Genomic DNA, 20,412 nt, shown 5'->3' with positions numbered 1-20,412 from the left:
TATTGATGCTGGGTAACTGTTGGAGACTATGCTTTTTCTCTATCATTAATGTCTGTCAGCTTGATGCACAACATTTGATGCACTTTCATTTCTGTTTTTCAAACTACAGATCAGAAATAGTTGATGATTGTGACTGCTTGGAACTTAAACTATTTTCCATTCTCCTCATACGATACCCCAGGAATTGGTGAACTGGAAAATTCCATTCACGACTCCAATTACTTTTCTAATTTCTTTAAGTATCGGATGAATTCCCACTGACCTTCCTGACATTAATATTTAAACTCTTTTGGTTTCAGTGACTCAGAGGAGCTTAGTTTCCCTTCAGTTCAAACACTGCTATATCAACAGCAAAAACTTCTAATAACATAACACTTTTAAGATGAAAAAAAACCCAAGGCATAACTGAGAAAAGGATACCAAACCAAAAAGGATACGTAAGGAGGAGACACTATGAAGCTACTGTTTTACATGAGATGGACAGAATTCTAGATTATGTGGCTGCTCTTTACCTGTTCCCCCATCCCTTCTCTTACAATTGCCTCTCACTACCCTTCTCTTTTCCACTTGCCTCACTACCTTTCTCTTACCCTTGTCTCTTCCTTTGCTTTTCTTGCCTCATCAAACTCTGTCTGGATTCTATCTCAATATTGCACGGAGAGGTCTTGTGACTGAGTGAGCAACATCCTGCCCCTGAAATACCTGCTAATTCTTTTAATGTGTTCATAACCAATGATAAGAATGGAAGAGATTCCTCATCAACCATGACATGCAGGTTAGTGCCTCTCAAGCCATAACCTCTTGTGTCTCTTAAACAAATAGAGAGGTGCCTACATCCTTAACAGATTATGGCTAATTGCAAACAGATAGTCTGCACTGGGGCTGTCAGACATGGGGGCTCAAATTTCTGGAGCAGACTTTGAACCTACAAACTCTTGTCAGGTGACAGTAATGCTGTTGAGCCATGGCTGACCCACAGGCAGAATGGAAAACATATTTTAAAACAAGTTTATTTTTATTGTGATTATAATCTTTCGGTGGTCTGATGGCTTTGGCAATTGTGCTGACTTTGGGATTAAATGATTTCTACCTTCAGGGTTCCCACGTGACACGCTGGCCCGGATTCTACATCTTGCAGTGGAAGATGCATAGCCCCTGGTCGGGCTCCTCAAACCTCCCTCGTGTGGATGATGTATTGGCCTCTTTACAAGTCTCCTCTCACAAATGCAAAATCATGTTTTACACTGAGGTGCTGGCATCAGAAGATTTCAGGTGGGTGAATATGCTCATGCACATTCCTTGCCTCAACTGGCTCCCTGGCCTTCACAACTCTCCTGCTTCAATCTGGAATAGGAAAGGTTTGGAGGGATATGGGCCAGGAGCAAGCAGGTGGGACTAGTTTAGTTTGGGATATGTTTGGCATAGACTAGTTGGACTGAATGGTCTGTTTCTGTGCTGTATGATTCTATGACTCTATGTGCTGACAGGGAACAGAAAGAAGCAACATGGTGGAAAAGGATCCTGAGTTTGTAAAACCTGTTGAGTGATCAGTTCCTCAGTAATATGCCTAGATGAGGCTTCACCTTCCAGGTGTAAGGATGTGTGTTCCCACTGACATCTGCTCAGAAGTGTCCTTTAGGGGAGAGTGTTTCAAGGCAGAAAACTACATTGAGGTGATCTCTGAGCCACAGTCTGCGCAGGAGACCACAGCAGTTGCAGCAATCAGCTGAGATTCCTATTGGTCTTTGTCAGGACTGTAATTCTTCTGAGCTCAAATAACCTCCTGAGGCCTAGGTTAGTGCAGCAGTCAAGTCAATTCAACTCCCACACTTGGTCCCTTTAGCACTGTAACTTTATTTACTGCAAGTGTCCATTCAATTTATTTTGAAATCATTAAATATTGAAAATTCTGTGAGGGTCTAAAAGGATACAGAACCAAGGGAAATAATTTGAGTTAAATGCAGATTAGTTGGGAACTTGTTGAGATGCAGAAAAAGCCTGAGAAACTGAATGGCAGCGTCCTGCACTTATGATCTGGATCTGTTATTGGAGGAGCTGTGGAAGAGAGGCAATAATAAGCGTGATGTAACAGATGGCCTTTCTCTTTACAGGGGATCCATGACTAGCCTGGAGTCCTGTCACAGTGGATTCTCGCAGCTCAGTGCTGGCACCACCACCTCCAGCCAGTCTCAGAGCAGCTCACATATTTCCAGATAGGAAGTTCTTGGTCTGCAATGATTTGTCAAAAATCACCGAACCAGAAAACTTCAGCTGCCTCAGGACCAAGTGCAATGATCGCTGGTCACATAATCTTGGGTGCTGGTTACCCCAGGGTATCACTCATCTCACTTTAGTGCAATATTAGCACTGAGGACAATGCAACATTTCAAAGTTCAATGTGCAGAGAAGACATGTTTCACTAGTTTGGTCTCCTTAGGCTGTGTATTGAATGCATAGCTTTGAACATTGTCTTCCAGATAGAAGGGACAATAGGGAAAGGTGCCTTTATGCTTTGTCTTCCTTGGCCTTTTTTGTCTGAGTCCAATTTAGCTCCTTGAGCAAAACCACAAAATATCTAATCATACCCTTTAATTTTGTATATTGTCCAAAACAGAAGCTATTTACATTCACTCCTGCAGGTTGGGAATCACAATGTACTTGATTGTCTACATCAACACTGAGCAATCATTCCTATCCTAATTATAGGTGGCTCAGTGGTTAGCACTGCTGCCTCATGGGACCTGAGTTCGATTATAGCCTCAGGTGACTGTCTGTGTGGAGTTTGCACATTCTTCCCGTGTCTGTGTGGGTTTCCTACCATAATCCAAAGATGTGCAGGTTAGATGAATTGGCCACACTAAATTGCCCACAGTGTTCAGGGGTACATTTATAGTAGGTTGGTGAGTTACTCTTTGGAGGGTTGGTGTAGACTTGGGCCAAATGGTCTGTTTCCACACTGTAGGAGTTCTATGTTAAATATTCACTTAGTTCTTTAACTGCTTTCATTGTAGGATTTTTCTTCTAATTCAAAGACTAACTGAAAATTCATTTTATCATGAAACTTCTGAGTTCACTGTTTACATTAGATTAAATTCCAGTGTAGAAACAGACCCTTTGGCCCAACAAGTCCACACCGACCCTCCAAAGAGTAACCCACCCGGACTCATTTCCCTCTGACTAATGCACCTAACATTATATTCATACTGAACAACCTGCATACATCCCTATTACCCACTACTTCCAATATCTTAGACATGACTCATGAGGTCTCATCCCACCTAACTTAATTCCCTGGTGAAACCTGCTGAATTCCAAAATCCAGAGGTTGTCCAGATTTCTCTTCCCTGAATCTTCCCCAGCCTATCAAAACAGGTCATGTCTATCATATACTTGATAGGTATTTTCTGAAATGGTGTAAAGTTAAGATAATACATTTCCAAGTGCCTGGAGATGCCTTTACATGATTAGTAATATCAACTGGGAGTACTGTGTACAATTTTGGTTTTCTTCTATAAGTGGGGAATATATTTGCATTGAAAGCAGTTCTGAAAACCTTCACTAAACTGATTCTTGGGAATGACAGGTTTTCTTGCAGAGAGAGGTTGACCCTATATTCATTGTAATTTAAAGGAATGAGAGATCTTATTGAAACATAGAAGATTCTGAAGAAAAGTGAGGATAAAGCTAAGAGCTTGTTTTGCCCTCATCAGGGAATCTACAACCAGAGTTTAAAATGGAGATGAGGTGGGTTTTTTTTTTGTCCATTCTCAGGTCATTAATATTTTGAATTCTTTTCAACAGAAAGTTGAATTAGGTAGTCTATTATTGTGATGTCTTATGCAGAGTTGGGGGCCAGGAAGGAAAATGGAGAAAAGGCCACAGATAAAATAAACCATAATCTTATTAAATGGTGGAGCAGGCTTGATGCATAGAATGGTCTACTCCTGCTTCCATTTCCTTATGATCTTATTTTACTTTGTAGAGAGGGAGCTGATGATGCTTGGACACATCATGCCCTCATGTCTGATTTACAAATAGATAGCTTTTAAAATCCACAAATGGATTCTGAAGTCTAAACATAGATCACATTGAACTGTTTAGGTGAAGACAGTCCCGCCAATAACAATCACACTTGCAGAGTATTCTACTTTGAGAGAAATTATGTTTGATTGAAGTCACATGTTGGCAGGAGCACCACTGAAGGAAGGTGGTTGGTATGGAAGAGGTGAATTCCTTTAGTTTTTTCAACCCTTGAGTTTAGATCTCCATTAAAGACTTCTGAATCTTGACCATCCTCCTCCAGCCATCGCTGGTTGGCCTCTTACTTCAGGGATACTTGGTTACACGTCAGCTGCTGTAGCACTTGGTACAATCCCACCAAAGTTTCTCTGTTTTAAACACTTAGTTGCCTCACCTTTATGATGACACGTCCAAGACCAAGTCTGCAGCAACGATTATTCAGCAAGTTAATGATCACGGCCCCTATCATTCTCCAGTCAGGTCTGATCGTCATAAATTTATCATGTGAATTCTCATAAAAATGAGAAGTGATACTACTGTGATAACTTTTGACTGCTTTAATGTCTTCTCCCGGTTTACTGATCTATCTCCATTTAAAGGGCTTTCAATGGTAGAAACGAGCAGTAATTCCTGCTCAACCTTTACCAGTGTTAATAAGTGCATATTTCAGCCTGCCTTACAGAGGAGGGGGTGTCCAACCAGGGATCCTTGAACCCAGGGTTGTACCTGAGTTATTGGGGTGGAATTTTCTGGGTAAATGGTGCCCTTGAGTGGGTTTGTATTTCAATGACCCAGATGTGAATGGGCTGACATTAGCTCGATTGAATCAATGGATTCATCCAAAATCAAAACAGCGAGATCTGACCAACTTATCAGCAAACTGAAAACTCAGCAAATGATTAAGAATGGTGGTTCGAACTTCAGGTGACTCCCAGATTCCTGCATAAGATTCTTTGGACTCTTCTGAGATGGAATGATATTTGGTCCTTGCCTTCATCAAATGTAAGTCTGGTGTATATACTGGAACAGAAGTCTCTTGCAAAGTATATTTTTATGGGCATGTTTTTCTATGTAGCTACCTGATGTTAGAATTAACAAATTTAAATTTTGGGGGCTAATGCTTGAAACTTCAATTGTAAAATAACTAAAGGTTTTAGTCATGAAAATCAGTTTAATTGAAATAAAATACAACTTTAATACAAGTGTTACATTTTTGAGGAGTTAGATTGTATGAATGTGTTGATATCTTTGCAAAGTTCATTATTTCCTCTTCATTTTGTCTGACAGGCAAAGGGATACTAGAAGTAAAAGACTATTTTGTTGAGTGTTTTCCAACTCTGGAATCCCCATAGAACTCAACATTGACGAGGCATAAATCTGAAGGAACATACTCCCTTTGTTATAAAATAAAGGAATGGCATCTGTTTCTGTCAGCTGCAGCATTGTGACCTATTAAAAGCCGTTGCTCATCTGGGACCTTCATTTATAAAAAAGTTATTTTGTATCATCGACTCTTCCCAATCAGTGGAGTATGTTTGAGGGTGTTGTGCTGGTCACTGATGCGGCTTGCAATTTCAGTCCCTATTACACCTTGTGTCAATATCAAAGTGACTCATCTTTTAAATCTCCTGCCTAAGAGACCGAATGCCATTATGATTAGACATTAACCATTACTTTGGTTAGACGCTTGTGCTGTAAGCTACTGAGACTGCTGCCTGTTATAGGGTTTTGTGAAAAATGCTTAGCCAAAACTCCTGGTAGCTGATAGCACAGTATGTAACAGTATATATTATTCGAAGAGGGTGGAGGAGGCTTGGCACTGTATCGACCTGTACTGAACCTGCCCTGAGAGTGTTAAAGGCAACAGTGTGGTGGGAGATTTACTCTGTATCTAAGCTGATCTATATTTGCTCTTCAACTCTTTCATCTTAGCATAAGGTTATGTATATGGAAAGGGTTCTTGTCATCCTGAAATTACAAAATTTAGAAATAAATAAATCTCTGATTCTTCTCCATATTTTTAATGAATTGGTATTTGCAGCCTCTACAGCTATAGAGCCATAGGGTGAAATGCAAACAGTTTCAGTTTCTGGGCAAGTAAGAGTTAAACGTTCTGACAGCCTGGACAGCTCTGTCTGTAAGGCAATAGGTCTTGTAACAAACAACTCTTGTAACTGGTGACATTGGATCCAAGCGGCATAGGCTCATATTTCCTGCTAATTGGAATACCGCCACCTTACCTTAAGAACTAATTGGAAGGAGAAAGGAGATTATTTACTTTATAAGTCCTTACGTATGCCAAGTACTGTTACTTCTGCTAAATGGAATGGAGTCTTTTTGTTTGGGAACACTCTGCTCTTTGTTTTAAATGAAAGAGAGAAAGAGAAACTAGAAAGGGTTCAGAAAAAAGTTACAAGGATGTTGACAAGGTTGGAGGATTTGAGCTACAGGGAGAGGTTGATAGGATAGGGCTGTTTTCTCTGGAGTGTCGGAGGCTGAGGGATGACCTTATAGAGGTTTATAAAATCATGAGAGGCATGGATAGGATAAATAGTCAAAGTCTTTTCCCTGGGTTGGGGGAGTCCAGAACTAGAGGGCATAGGTTTAGGGCAAGAGGGGAAAGATATAAAAGAGACCTAAGGGGCAACATTTTCATACAGAGGGTGGTACGTGTATGGAATGAGCTGCCAGAGGAAGTAGTGGAGGCTGGTACAATTGCAACATTTAAAAGGAACCTGGATGGGTATATGAATAGGAAGGGTTTCTAGTGATATGGGCCAGGTGCTGGCAGGTGGGACTAGATTGGGTTGGGATATCTGGTCAGCATGGACGGGTTGGACTGAAGGGTCTGTTTCAGAAGCAATAAGTTACACTATTCAAAAAACACAGGACAGAGAATATAGCTGCTAAATGTGGTAAACATTGATTACCATCCCAGGATCGTGCCTAGGTTGTGTTGATGTCAGTCGGGGTGGAGGAAGAGACTGGACTCAGCATGACCAAATTAAGTGTAATGCCAAGGATGGAACAGGTCAAGATGTGGCTACTTCCTGCCTACATTTACACATGAAAGGGTGGGTACAGGGTACAGGTTTGCTTAACAGACAAACAGAGGAGACAGTAGCTGGAGGAGAAACAAAGTAAAGGCCATAAAAGGACAAAGCCCAACATTGCAATAGGCAGTTCCACAGATTTAGTGTAAAGCAGGCATTGCATTTCTCAACATGTCAAAAGATGTAAACTGTGCTATTAAACTCTAGCATGGTAAAAGGAGAATAAAATCATTTATTTTGAAAATAATGAAAATCGAGAGTGTGTCAGTCAGATCAAAAGACAATTTCCCAACTTTGAAAGCAGACTGGTTCTCGACATCTGCTTGCAGCTAATTTGTGAGAAATTTTTTAAAAATTTTCCCAGCGTTAGCACTGAAGCCGGCTATGCCCCCTCCCTAGCAGATAAATGCTGTAAAGGTGAGAGAGAAAAAGCCAAGTGGGACAATGATCAAAGTTAAGTAGATGTTCACTACTGTAATGGATTAATAATACCATATGATGTGATTCTCATCTACACAAACCTGGAATTCACATGATTTGGAGATGCCGGTGTTGGACTGGAGTATACAAAGTTAAAAATCACACAACACCAGGTTATAGTCCAACAGGTTTAACTGGAAGCACTAGCTTTTGGAACGGTGTTCCTTCATCAGGAACCACCTGATGAAGGAGCAGCGCTCCAAAAGCTAGTGCTTTCAATTAAACCTGTTGGACTGTAACCTGGTGTTGTGTGAATTTTAACTCTGCAATTCACAGGTCAACGCAGTGTTGCATTAGTTGTGCTAGGATTTAAGTTGTTGTCTCTTGGTTTAGGGTAGGTTTAGACAGTTTTCTCTTTCCTTGTTGCTCAGTTCCTCCCTGAAGTACAGATGCGGTCATCAGAATCAGGAACTGCCGAGAGAGAGCGAGAGAGAGATGTGCACCAGTGAAAACGGCACCTTCTCGCAAAACAAATAAATATGTGTTCTCAGACTCAATGATTACAGATGAATGCATCTCCAGGTCAGAAAAGTAACAATTTCCCAACATACAAGACTGCAGACCTTGACTGTCTTTTCCGTTGTCAGATTAACATTCCACTGAGCCCTTCAAGTCAATAATTCTGTAACTACCAGTGAACAAGGAAGACAAAATGTTCTTGGTTCAGATTTCTCACTGAGGTCACTCTCTAAGGACACTGAGTTATTGGTATTTTCTCCTTCTGACTCTGACACAAACCCTGCAATTTGTAGGTATGTGTTCTGTTCAAGGCCAGACTCATGGAGTGCTTTCCACTTCAGCAGTGTCTCATACTCCAGCTTATAGTGACCCGATTACAGGGAGGTATCCCTGATACAGTTTCAAGAAATGTTAATTTGATGGACCTGAGCCTGAGTTTTAAGATTATTCTGTGAAAACACCAAGTTTCTTCTTGAAGTTTTCCATTAAAAGCAAGCTCTGCAGGGCTGACCTGCGGCAACCTTCATCTGCATCATTCTCAGCAACATCTGGAAAGAAAGTAACATCATTAGGTAAATTTGCAACACTGGAAGTCAGGCACTACAGCATTCAGGACTCAGATCATACCTCACAATCCAGAAGTACTTTGGGCTTTCAATGGGGGATGGCAGACAGGGGAATTCCAATTATTCCAGCCAAAGCTCATTTAATTGCACATTTCTGATGTAGCACTGATATCACTTATTATACTTTCTACACTTCTTTACGCACTATTGTTGGATCCTCCACCAAAGGGGAACCAAGACCCAATCCCAAACAGTTGGCCTTTGTACCTGCAGAGAGGTGTGTTTAGAATCGCCCCAACTTAGGAGAATTCTATTCTTTAGAACATGATTATGGATATATACTGCATGTCTATTACAAATAGATCATTGGACTAAAGTTGCATTAAAAAAAGTGCAGTGCTCCCTCACTGCTAACGCTCTAACAATTCGATGCTCCCTCATTAGTGAAGTGTATTTTGTGATCAATTGTCTGTTGTCGGACTGTAACCTTCTGACTGTGAATGCTACCTTCTAAGCCACATTTGACCAGCTGCAGAATGTGTGCATAGTTTGAAGGACCAATGGCTCTCTAATGCTTCATGTAAAAGTGTAGTTTGAATGTTTCAACGTTAATTCATAAACTGATCTCTGTCTCATTACTTGGCAGCAGCTGAGGTCCAGTTCTGAAGAAGAGTCATAGTGGACTCAAAATCTGTTCCTCCCTCCCAGAAATGCTGTTCAACTTGTGGAATTTCTCCTGCATTCTGTGTATTTAGGACATTGATGAGAAAACTCAGTTCATATACATCCAGAGAATTTAGCCTGGGAACGACCCATGACCTTGAGCAGGATTGTTAATATTGGACTTGCTGCATTACCCGGGTGGAATTTGGAACTTTATAGAAGACTAGATTAATTTAGGATATCTGGTTGGCATGAACGAGTTGGATCGAAGGGTCTGTTTCTATGCTGAACATCTCTGTGACTCACCTGCAAGCCAGCATCTAATTTCTAGGAGTTCATCTGGAACTTCAGTCAGGAGGATGTTGTTGGGAACACTCAATAACACAGAGGAGACAGCAAACAGTGTGCCCTGCCGCACATACCTAAGAGATTAACAATAGAGACCTCAGAGTTGGCTAACTATCCTCCCCAAAACTGGGCTCTAATCAGAGGCCTTACAGCACAAAACCAGCAGGGCAATGTTACAATACCCCACCCACTCCTTCCATAACCACTGCCTGTCCCAAGTGTAATAGAGCCTGTGGTAGCCATAGAGGTCTGCACAGCCACCTACGGCCTGACAGTGGAAGAGAGTCAACCTCACCTACGAGGAACTGCCAATGCTACAATAGCCCAACTGATGCAGTCCACACACTAAAACAGTAGTCTTCCAACCAAACGCTGTTCAAAATACTCTCAGCTCTGAATATACATGGGCTGGAGATATAGAGGCTCAAGAAGATATGAGCAAGACATCAGATACCATTTATGGAAGCAGGAACGTCTGTCCCTTCCCATCCCACCTCTTGACACCATTATTGCCTGGATCGCCACTTGGATCATGCACCCTTGATCCCAAAATTGCTAGGTTCCATCAGTGAGTATCATTAGCCAAATGACTGTCCTGACTAGACAACCTGCAAATGATCACTGGAGAAGGGTAATCCAAGGTGGAGGATGGGAAAAATTGTGGCTGTAATAGCTGTTCCTTTTTTGATGCATTTTAGGTCTTGGAGGTAATTTCCTTGAATTCCAAGAGCAGCAACTATTTTCTAAGTTTTGCATTGTTTTGGAATTTTCTCAAACCACAGCACTTCAAAAAGGAGGAAGACAGACAAAGGCAGAAACTACATGGTCAGTGAAAGAAACCTACTCTGCTATCTGACACAGCACTGAAACTGCATTGTTTCTGCCTTGCTATTTTGAGTTCAGGTATCTCTGGATATCAGAGTGCATCTAGGAAAAATGAACTAACAGCTGACCTTGGAAGAACTTGTGTGGGAGAGCTCACAGCACAGGAATAGATAAGTGCATAGTTTTTTTAAGTGTAACCTTGCTGTAAATCTACAATAGTGAGTAGAGTGGGTTCTTTTCTGATTACATGTTTTGTGGAGAACAGTCTCTTGATTAAACTTTCAAAATATAAAACACAGGTTCTAAGTTAGTATGGAGGCAGTTTTGTTTTAGAGCAATAAGATGGTGCTACTTTCTGGGTCTGTAGAATGTGAAGAAGCAAAGGTGGCCTTTATTAGAGTGATGTGCTCTTCCTGTCAGATGTGGGAATTTAGGGAGAGTTTCCATGTTACTGATGATTTTGCTTGCAGAAAGTGCCTTTGGTTGCGAATCCTATCAATCGCATGGATCAGTTGGAGAGGCAGTTAGCGGCAATGAGGAATTAACAGGAGCTAAGGGGTGTGATGGATGGCAGTTATAGAGAGAGAGAAAAACCACAGATACAGTCAGGTAAACAGGTTATCCGCAGGAAAGGTAGGAGAGGGAGGTAGTACAGGAGTCTCCTGTGGCTATTCCCATCTCAAAAAAGTACGCTGTTTTGGAAAATGTAGGGGGTGATGGACTCTCAGGGGAATGTGGCACGAACAGCCAAGTTTCTGGTATTGTAACTGGCTCTAATTTAATGAGAGGTACATCAGGTTGCAGAGGATGGTATTGGTATGGAATAAGTTGCCAGAGGATGTGGCACATGATCGATTCTATTTAGGGACTCTCTAGTCAGAGGCACAGATAGACATTTCTGTGGCCGGCAGCAAAAAATCAAAATGGTGTGTTGCCTACTTGGTTCCAGGATCAAGTCTATCTCGGAGAGGATTAGAATATTCTCAAAGGGGAGAGGGACTAGCAGGAGGTTGTTGTACACATTGGAACTAACCACACAGGAAGAGAAAAGGATGAGATTCTGAAGGGAGAATATAGAAAGTCATAGAGATGTACAGCATGGAAAGGGACCCTTCGGTCCAACCCGTCCATGCCGACCAGATATCCCAACCCAATCTAGTCCCACCTGCCAGCACCCGGCCCATATCCCTCCAAACCCTTCCTGTTCATATACCCATCCAAATGCCTCTTAAATGTTGCAATTGTACCAGCCTCCACCACATCCTCTGGCAACTTATTCCATACCCATACCATCCTCTGCGTGAAAAAGTTGCCTCTTAGGTCTCTTTTATATCTTTCCCCTCTCACCCTAAACCTATGCCCTCTAGTTCTGGACTCCCCGACCCCAGGGAAATGACTTTGCCTATTTATCCTATCCATGCCCCTCATGATTTTGTAAACCTCTATAAGGTCACCCCTCAGCCTCAGATGCTCCACGGAAAACAGCCCCAGCCTGTTCAGCCTCTCCCTGTAACTCAAATCCACCAACTCTGGCAACATCCTTGTAAATCGTTTCTGAATCCTTTCAAGTTTCACAACATCTTTCCAACAGGAAAGAGACCAGAATTGCACGTAATATTCCAACAGTGGCCTAACCAATGTCCTGTACAGCCGCAACATGACCTCGCAACTCCTGTACTCAATACTCTGACCAATAAAAGAAAGCATACCAAATGCCTTCTCCACTTTCAAGGAGCTATGAACCTGCACTCCAAGGTCTCTTTGTTCAGCAACACTCCCTAGGACATTACCATTAAGTGTATAAGTCTTTTGGGGTAGAAGTGACCTGTACCAGAAGGACGGATTGCACCTAAATTGTAAGGGGACTAATATACTGGCAGGGAAATTTGCTAGAACTGCTTGGGAGGATTTGAACTAGTAAGGTGGGGGGGTGGGACCCAGGGAGATAGTGAGGAAAGTGATCGATCTGAGACGGGTACAGCAGAGAACAGAAATGAGTCAAACAGTCAGGATAGTCAGGGACAAGGTAGAACTAATAAATTAAACTGCATTTATTTCAATGCAAGGGGCCTAACAGGCAAGGCAGATGAACTCAGGGCATGGTTAGGAACATGAGACTGGGATATCATAGCAATTATGGAAACATGGCTCAGGGATGGGCAGGACTGGCAGCTGAATGTTCCAGGGTACAAATGCTACAGGAAGGATAGAAAAGGAAGCAAAAGAGGAGGGGGAGTGGCATTTTTGATAAGGGAGAGCATTACAGCTGTGCTAAGGGAGGATATTCCCGGAAATACATCCAGGGAAGTTATTTGGGTGGAACTGAGACCCCCCAATAGTCAGAGGGAAATTGAGAAACAAACTTGTAAGGAGATCTCAGCTATCTGTAAGAATAATAGGGTAGTTATGGTAGGGGATTTTAACTTTCGAAACATCGACTGGGACTGCCATAGTGTTAAAGGTTTAGATGGAGAGGAATTTCTTAAGTGTGTACAAGACAATTTTCTGATTCAGTATGTGGATGTACCTACTAGAGAAGGTGCAAACCTTGACCTACTCTTGGGAAATAAGGCAGGGCAGGTGACTGAGGTGTCAGTGGGGAGCACTTTGGGGCCAGTGACCATAATTCTATTCGTTTTAAAATAGTGATGGAAAAGGATAGACCAGATCTAAAAGTTGAAGTTCTAAATTGGAGAAAGGCCAATTTTGACGATATTAGGCAAGAACATTCAAAAGCAGATGTTCGCAGGTAAAGGGATGGCTGGAAAATGGGAAGCCTTCAGAAATGAGATAACAAGAATCCAGAGAAAGTATATTCCTGTCAGGGTGAAAGCAGAGGCTGGTAGGTATAGGGAATGCTGGATGACTAAAGAAATTGAAAGTTTGGTTAAGAAAAAGAAGGAAGCATATGTCAGGTACAGACAGGATAAATCAAGTGAATCCTTAGAAGAGTATAAAGAATGTAGGAGTATACTTAAGAGGGAAATCAGGAGTGCAAAAGGGGACATGAGATAGCTTTGGCAAATAGAATTAAGGAGAATCCAAAGGGGCTTTACAAATATATTAAGGACAAAAGGGTAACTAGGGAAAGAATAGGGCCCACTCAAAGATCAGCAAGGCGGCCTTTGTGTGGAGCCACAGAAAATGGGGGAGATACTAAATGAATATTTTGCATCAGTATTTACTGTGGAAAAGGATATGGAAGACATAGACTGTAGGGAAATTGATGGTGACAAGTTGCAAAATGTCCAGATTACAGAGGAGTGCTGGATGTCTTGAAACGGTTAAAGGCGGATAAATCCCCAAGACCTGATCAGGTGTACCCGAGAACTCTGTGGGAAGCTAGAGAAGTGATTGCTGGGCCTCTTGCTGAGATATTTGTATCATCAATAGTCACAGGTGAGGTGCCGGAAGACTGGAGGTTGGCAAACGTGGTGCCACTGTTTAAGAAGGGTGGTAAAGACAAGCCAGGGAACTATAAACCAGTGAGCCTGACCTCAATGGGCTGAGAAGTGGCAGATGGAGTTTAATTCAGATAAATGCGAGGTGCTGCCTTTTGGGAAACAAATCTTAGCAGGACTTATACACTTAATGGTAAGGTCCTAGGGAGTGCTGATGAACAAAGAGACCTTGGAGTGCAGGTTCATAGCTCCTTGAAAGTGGAGTCGCAGGTAGATAGGATAGTGAAGAAGGCGTTTGGTATGCTTTCCTTTATTGGTCAGAGTATTGAGTACGGGAGTTGGGAGGTCATGTTGCGGCTGTACAGGACATTGGTTAGGCCACTGTTGGAATATTGCGTGCAATTCTGGTCTCCTTCCTATCGGAAAGATGTTGTGAAATTTGAAAGGGTTCAGAAAAGATTTACAAGGATGTTGCCAGGGTTGGAGGATCTGAGCTACAGGGAGAGGCTTAACAGGCTGGGGCTGTTTTACCTGGAGCGTCGGAGGCTGAGGGGTGACCTTATAGAGGTTTACAAAATCATGAGGGGCATGGATAGGATAAATAGACAAAGTCTTTTCCCTGGGGTCAGGGAGTCCAGAACTAAAGGCCATAGGTTTAGGATGAGAGGGGAAAGATATAAAAGAGACCTAAGGGGCAACGGTTTCACGCAGAGGGTGGTACGTGTATGGAATGAGCTGCCAGAGGTTATGGTGGACGCTGGTACAATTGCAACATTTAAGAGGCATTTGGATGGGTATATGAATAGGAAGGGTTTGGAGGGATATGGGCCGGGTGCTGGCATGTGGCACTAGATTGGGTTGGGATATCTGGTTGGCATGGACGGGTTGGACCGAAGGATCCCTTTCCATGCTGTACATCTCTATGACTCTAAGTTCTGCTAAGATTTGCTTTCCCTAAATGCAGCACCTCGCATTTATCTGAATTAATCTCCAACTGCCACATCTCAGCCCATTGGCCCATCTGATCAAGATCCTGTTGTAATCTGAGGTAACCCTCTTTGCTGTCCACTACACCTCCAATTTTGGTGTCATCTGCGAACTTACTAACTGTATCTCTTATGCTCACATCCAAATAATTTATGTAAATGACAAAAAGTAGAGGACCCAGCACTGATCCTTGTGGCACTCCACTGGTCACAGGCCTCCAGTCTGAAAAACAAACCTCCACCACCACCCTCTGTCTTCTACCTTTGAGCCAGTTCTGTATCCAAATGGCTAGTTCTCCCTTTATTCCGTGAGATCTAACATTGCTAACCAGTCTCCCATGGGGAACCTTGTTGAACGCCTTACTGAAGTTCATATGGATCACAAGTCCTCAAGGGTGGTAATATCTGGATTACTCCCGGTGCTACGAGCTAGTGAGGGCAGGAATAGGAGGATAAAGCAGATGAGTACGTGGCTGAGGAGCTGGTGTATGGGAGAAGGATTCACATTATTGGATCATTGTAATCTATTCTGGGGTAAAAGTGACCTGTACAAGAAGGATGGATTGCAGCTGAATTGGAAGGGGACTAATATACTGGCAGGGAGATTTGCTAGAGCTGCTCAGGAGGATTTAAACTAGTAAAGTGGGGGATGGGACCCAGGGAGATACTGAGGAAAGAGATCAATCTGAGACATACAGTTTGGAAAAGGAGTGAGTCAAACAGTTAGAGCAGACAGGAACAAAGCAGAGAACGAGGTAGGACTGATAAATTAAACTTAATTTATTTCAATGCAAGAGGCCCTAACAGGGAAGGCAGATGAACTCAGGGCATGGTTAGGAACATGGGACTGGGATATTATAGCTATTACAGAAACATGGCTCAGGGATGGACAGGACTGGCAGCTTAATATTCCAGGATACAAATGTTTATAGGAAGGATAGAAAGGGAGGCAAGAGAGGAGGGGGAGTGGCGTTTTTGATAATGGATAGCATTACGGCTATACTTAGGGACGATATTCCTGGGAATACATCCAGGGAAGTTATTTGGGTGGAACTAAGAAATAAGAAAGGGATGATCATCTTATTAGGATTGTACTGTAGACATCCCCCCCCAATAGTCAGCAGGAAATTGAGAAACAAATTTGTAAGGAGATCTCAGTTATCTGTAAGAATAATAGGGTGGTAATGGCAGGGGACTTTAACTTTCCAAACATAGACTGGGACTGCCATAGTGTTAAGAGTTTAGATGGAGAGGAATTTGTTAAGAAAATTTTCTGATTCAGTATGTGGATGTACCGACTAGAAAAGGTGTAAAACGTGACCTGCTCTTGGGAAATAAGGCAGGGCAGGTGACTGAGGTGTCAGGAGCATTTTGGAGCCAGCGACCATAATTCTCTTAGTTTTAAAATAGGAAAAGGATAGACTGGATCTAAACGTTGAAGTTCTAAATTGGAGGAAGGCAAATTTTGACGGTATTAGGCAAAAGCTTTCAAAGGCTGATTGGGGGCAGATGTTAACAGGTATAGGGATGGCTGGAAAATGAGAAACCTTCAAAAATGAGATAATGTGAGTCCAGAGACAGTATATTCCTGTTAGGGTGAAAGGCAAGGCTGGTAGGTGTAGGGAATGCTGGATGACTAAAGAAATTATGGTTTTGGTCAAGAAAAAAAGCTAGCATACGTCAGGTATAGACAGCAGAGATCAAGTAATCCTTAGAACAGTATAGATGCAGTAGGAGTATACTTAAGAGAGAAATCAGGAGGGCAAAAAGGGGACATGAGATAGTTTTGGCAAATAGAGTTAAGGAGAATCCAAAGGGATTCTATAAATACAATAAGGACAAAAGGGTAACTAGGGAGAGAATAGGGCTCCTCAAAAGATCAGCAAGGCAGCATATGTGTGGAACTGCAGGAGATGGGGAGATACTAAACAAGTATTTTGCATCAGTATTTACTGTGGAGAAGAACATGAAAGATATAGAATGTGGGGAAATAGATGGTGACATCTTGAAAAATGTCCATATTACAGAGGAGGAAGTGCTGGATGTCTTAAAACCGCATAAAGGTAAATAAATCCCCAGGACCTGATCAGGTATACCCTAGAACTCTGTGGGAGGCTGGGGAAGTGATTACTGGGACTCATGTTGAGATATTTGTATCATCGATAGTCACGAGTGAGGTGCTGGAAGACTGGAAGTTGGCTAACGTGGTGCCATTATTTAAGAAAGTTGGTTAGGACAAGCCAGGGAATTATAGACCAATGAACCGGACGTCGGTGTTGGGCAAGTTGTTGGAGAGAATCCTGAGGCACAGGACGTACATGTATTTGGAAAGGCAAGGAGTGATTAAGGATAGTTGTCATGGTTTTATGCATGGGAAATCATGTCTCACTAAGTTGATCGAGTTTTTTGAAGAAGTAACAATGAGCATTGATGAGGGCCGAGCAGTGGACATGATCTATATGGACTTAAGTAAAGTGTTTGAAAAGGTTCCTCATGGTCGAGTGATTAGCAAGGTGAGATCACATGGAATACAAGGTGAACGAGCCACGTGGATACAGAACTGGCTCAAATGTAAAAGACAGGGGGTGGTGGTGGAGGCTTGCCTTTCAGACTGAAGGCTTGTGATCAATGGTGTGGCACAGGATTGGTGTGCCACAAGGATCGGTGCTGGGTCCACTGCTTTTCGTCATTTATATAAATGATTTGGATATGAACATAGGAGGTGTAGTTAGTAAGTTTGCAGATGACACCAAAATTGGAGGTGTAGTGGACGCAAAGAAAGTTACCTCAGATTACAATGGGATCTTGATCAGATGGGCCAATGAGCGGCAGATGGAGTTTAATTTAGATAAATGTGAGATGCTGCATTTTTGAAAGGCAAATCAGGGCAGGACTTATACACTTAATGGGAAGGTCCTGAGGAGCGTTGCTGAATAAAGAGACCTTGGAGTGCAAGTTCATATTTCCTTGAAAGTGGAGTTACAGGTAGATAGGATAGTGAAGGCGGCGTTTGGTATGCTTTCCTTTATTGGTCATAGCACTGAGTACAGGAGTTGGGAGGTCATGTTGTAACTGTACAGGACATTGGTGAGGCCAAGTCTGGTCTCCGTCCTATTGGAAGCATGTTATGAAACTTGAAAGGGTTCAGAAAAGATTTACAAGGATGTTGCCAGGGTTGGAGGATTTGAGCTACAGGGAGAGGGTGAATAAGCTGGGGCTGTTTTCCTCGTGTGTAAGAGGCTGAGTGGTAAGCTTATAGAGGTTTATAAAATCATGAGGGGCATGGATAGGGTAAATAAACATGATCTTTTCCCTAGGTTGGGGGAGTCCAAAACTAGAGGGCATAGATTTAGGGTCATAAGGGGCAACCTTTTCACACAGAAGGTGGTGCATGTATTGAATGAGCTGCCAGAGGAAGTGGTGGAGGTTGGCACAATTACAACAGTTATAAGGCATCTGGATGGCTATATGAATAGGAAGAGTTTAGAGGGATATGGGCCAAGTGGGGGCAAATGGGACTAGATTAAGTTAGGATATCTGATCAGCATGGACGAGTTGGACCGAAGAATCTGTTTCCGTGTTGTAATCTCTATGACTCTAAGTGGTCATCCAGTGTAACAGTATGTCTGAATTCAACATGTGATTACTTATGAACAGTGATGCGAGACAGAAGACAACATGGACTTGAGACAAGTCAAGTGGGGAAAAAAAAATCACAAAGTGTAATTGAAGAGAGATGGCAGTAATGACAAAGAATCAACGGTAAAAGCACAGATAGGACATATAGAGCTAACACCAAAGAAGTTACTTACGCATCTGTGTGATATCGAACAGCCCAGATGAAATCCAGCAGAGCTTTCCCCATGTGAATGGCAACCTAGGGGAGGAGAAAATCACCGATTACTCTCTCGCAGCTCACTCTCCAACGATACCTCTCAACATTAATACTCAAAGCACCTGTGTTTCTGTTTGAATGGCTGGACACTGTCTTATTAATCCTACATCAGAAACAGTCCAAAATTATGCCTTAAGGTCCCCAATGAATGATTGCGAACACTTGTTCTTTGTGGTCCACCACCATTCCCAGGTCCATTACTCACCAGGGCATTCACTGAAAAGTACATTATAATCGCCAATGTGTGAATTAAACGTCCCATAATCAAAGGTTCTTCAGCTAGGAAATCAAATGGTGTCTGTGGCCTGGAATGAATAAAACAGTGGTCAGTGTATTCTAGTGAGTAGAACAGCAGTCAATGCAATGGCAGGAATAAAGCAGTGGTACAGAGTGAATTGGAACTGAAAAAGTTATCTACGTAGCTTGGGGACCATAGCGAAACCTAAAAATTTCAGACGAAGAGGCTTTCTTGCGCCACAAGTACTGAGTAAAGCTCAAAATTGCAGGCCCTGACTGTGGAATAATTACCTTGACCTGTAATAAGTCTACAACTGCTATTTGGGTTCACAAGGAGCTTGGCTTGCTCCTGGGGCTGGAGCACTGACCAATCAGGACTGACAGAGAGTCCTCTCCTCAACCTCATAATCTGCAATTTTCTTCCTCAGAACCTACTTCCATTCAGGCTTCTCGCTCTTTCTCTTGATTTTTTTTTGATATCCAGAAATATTTCCAGACACAGCTGAACTGTTTTTTATTGCATCACCCTCGTTACTTGTTTTTTCTCCTACATCTTTCACCACTAAATCACCAGTGTTTCAAATTATTATCAATTTACTTGCAAAGCTCCTCAGGGGGAGTACAGGTCGCTCTGGTATAACGCACATTTTATCAACGCAAATTGGCTGTAACAGGATTGATGAATTGTGAACGATGTTTGAACAGTGTGACCTTTCTGGTGAATGGGTACAACAATTTTGTATAGCATGTGTTTGCACAGTAACGCAATTGTCGTGTTATAGCAGAATGACCTGCATAATATCACCAAAGGTGAGGAAGAAAGGCAAAGGATTAAATCAAATGGAGTTGAAAGGGGAAATAAGGCACTCCATCTCTATAGTGCCCACCTCTCTCTAAAGATATTTAGACTATTAATGGATACCACATGCTCCTTTTCCAGGGACATCCAAGCACGAAGGTAGCCGTGGAAAAGGGAAAGCCAGTCGGGAATTATGACCCCTCCAGCCTGCTGTCTGGAACTGCTGCTTTTCAGAGATGTTACGATGCACCTCTAGAGGAGGTGAGACTTGAACATGGGCATCCTGGTCCAAAGGTGGGGACACTACTGCTGTGCCACAAGAATGGCAGATTGACGCCACTTTTGTAGTTTGGCATAAAATACTTGCAGGTGTCATTTGTTTTAAATACTTGAGGAATTAAACTTATTATTGTCCTTTTGTGGAGGCTGCAACAAACTGATTTTGGAAAGGCTGGTCAATTTGGGGTTTCCATGATTAATCGAAGGAGAGACAAATTCTTGTAAAGCTTCACAGACTGAGATATATTACCTGTCATAGTTCCTGATCAGAGGGAAGAAGAAATATCCGGCTACTGGACTCAGCCTATTGGGAACAGCCTCGGGTTCTGGTCTTGATGCTCCCTGAGAAAATGAACAATTATCTCACCAATCATACAAGAGCAGGAAATCCCATTTAAATT

General features: G+C 42.4%; 2 protein-coding genes across 6 annotated transcripts in view; one reads left to right on the top strand and one right to left on the bottom strand.

The window, feature by feature from the left end:
* LOC122560639 (SEC14-like protein 5) overlaps window positions 1-5,124 on the top strand; it is a 37,218-nt gene extending 32,094 nt beyond the window's left edge. For both annotated transcript variants that reach the window (XM_087997869.1, XM_043711493.2), the window contains exons 15-16: window positions 1,097-1,272; window positions 2,112-5,124. In XM_087997869.1, the coding sequence (XP_087853995.1) occupies window positions 1,097-1,272; window positions 2,112-2,217 (282 nt within the window). In that variant the 3' untranslated portion in view covers window positions 2,218-5,124. The remainder of the gene's footprint in view (window positions 1-1,096; window positions 1,273-2,111) is intronic.
* Window positions 5,125-7,783: 2,659 nt separating this feature from the next.
* The window catches only part of telo2 (TEL2, telomere maintenance 2, homolog (S. cerevisiae)), a 36,975-nt gene continuing 24,346 nt past the window's right edge, over window positions 7,784-20,412 (bottom strand). For 3 of the 4 annotated variants that reach the window (XM_043711496.2, XM_043711494.2, XM_087997867.1), the window contains 5 exons: window positions 20,262-20,353; window positions 18,902-19,001; window positions 18,614-18,678; window positions 9,548-9,663; window positions 7,784-8,560 (listed from right to left, as the gene is read on the bottom strand). In XM_043711496.2, the coding sequence (XP_043567431.2) occupies window positions 8,457-8,560; window positions 9,548-9,663; window positions 18,614-18,678; window positions 18,902-19,001; window positions 20,262-20,353 (477 nt within the window). In that variant the 3' untranslated portion in view covers window positions 7,784-8,456. The remainder of the gene's footprint in view (window positions 8,561-9,547; window positions 9,664-18,613; window positions 18,679-18,901; window positions 19,002-20,261; window positions 20,354-20,412) is intronic. The other variant, XM_087997868.1, reaches the window with a different exon arrangement.

Source organism: Chiloscyllium plagiosum, unplaced genomic scaffold, assembly GCF_037043375.1.
Source record: "Chiloscyllium plagiosum isolate Xiang-an unplaced genomic scaffold, Cpla_swu_hap1 HiC_scaffold_20, whole genome shotgun sequence".
In the NCBI taxonomy this organism is placed as follows: Eukaryota; Metazoa; Chordata; class Chondrichthyes; order Orectolobiformes; family Hemiscylliidae; genus Chiloscyllium; species Chiloscyllium plagiosum.
Note: the sequence above shows the minus strand (reverse complement) of the source record. Positions and strands in the feature narration are given on the sequence as shown.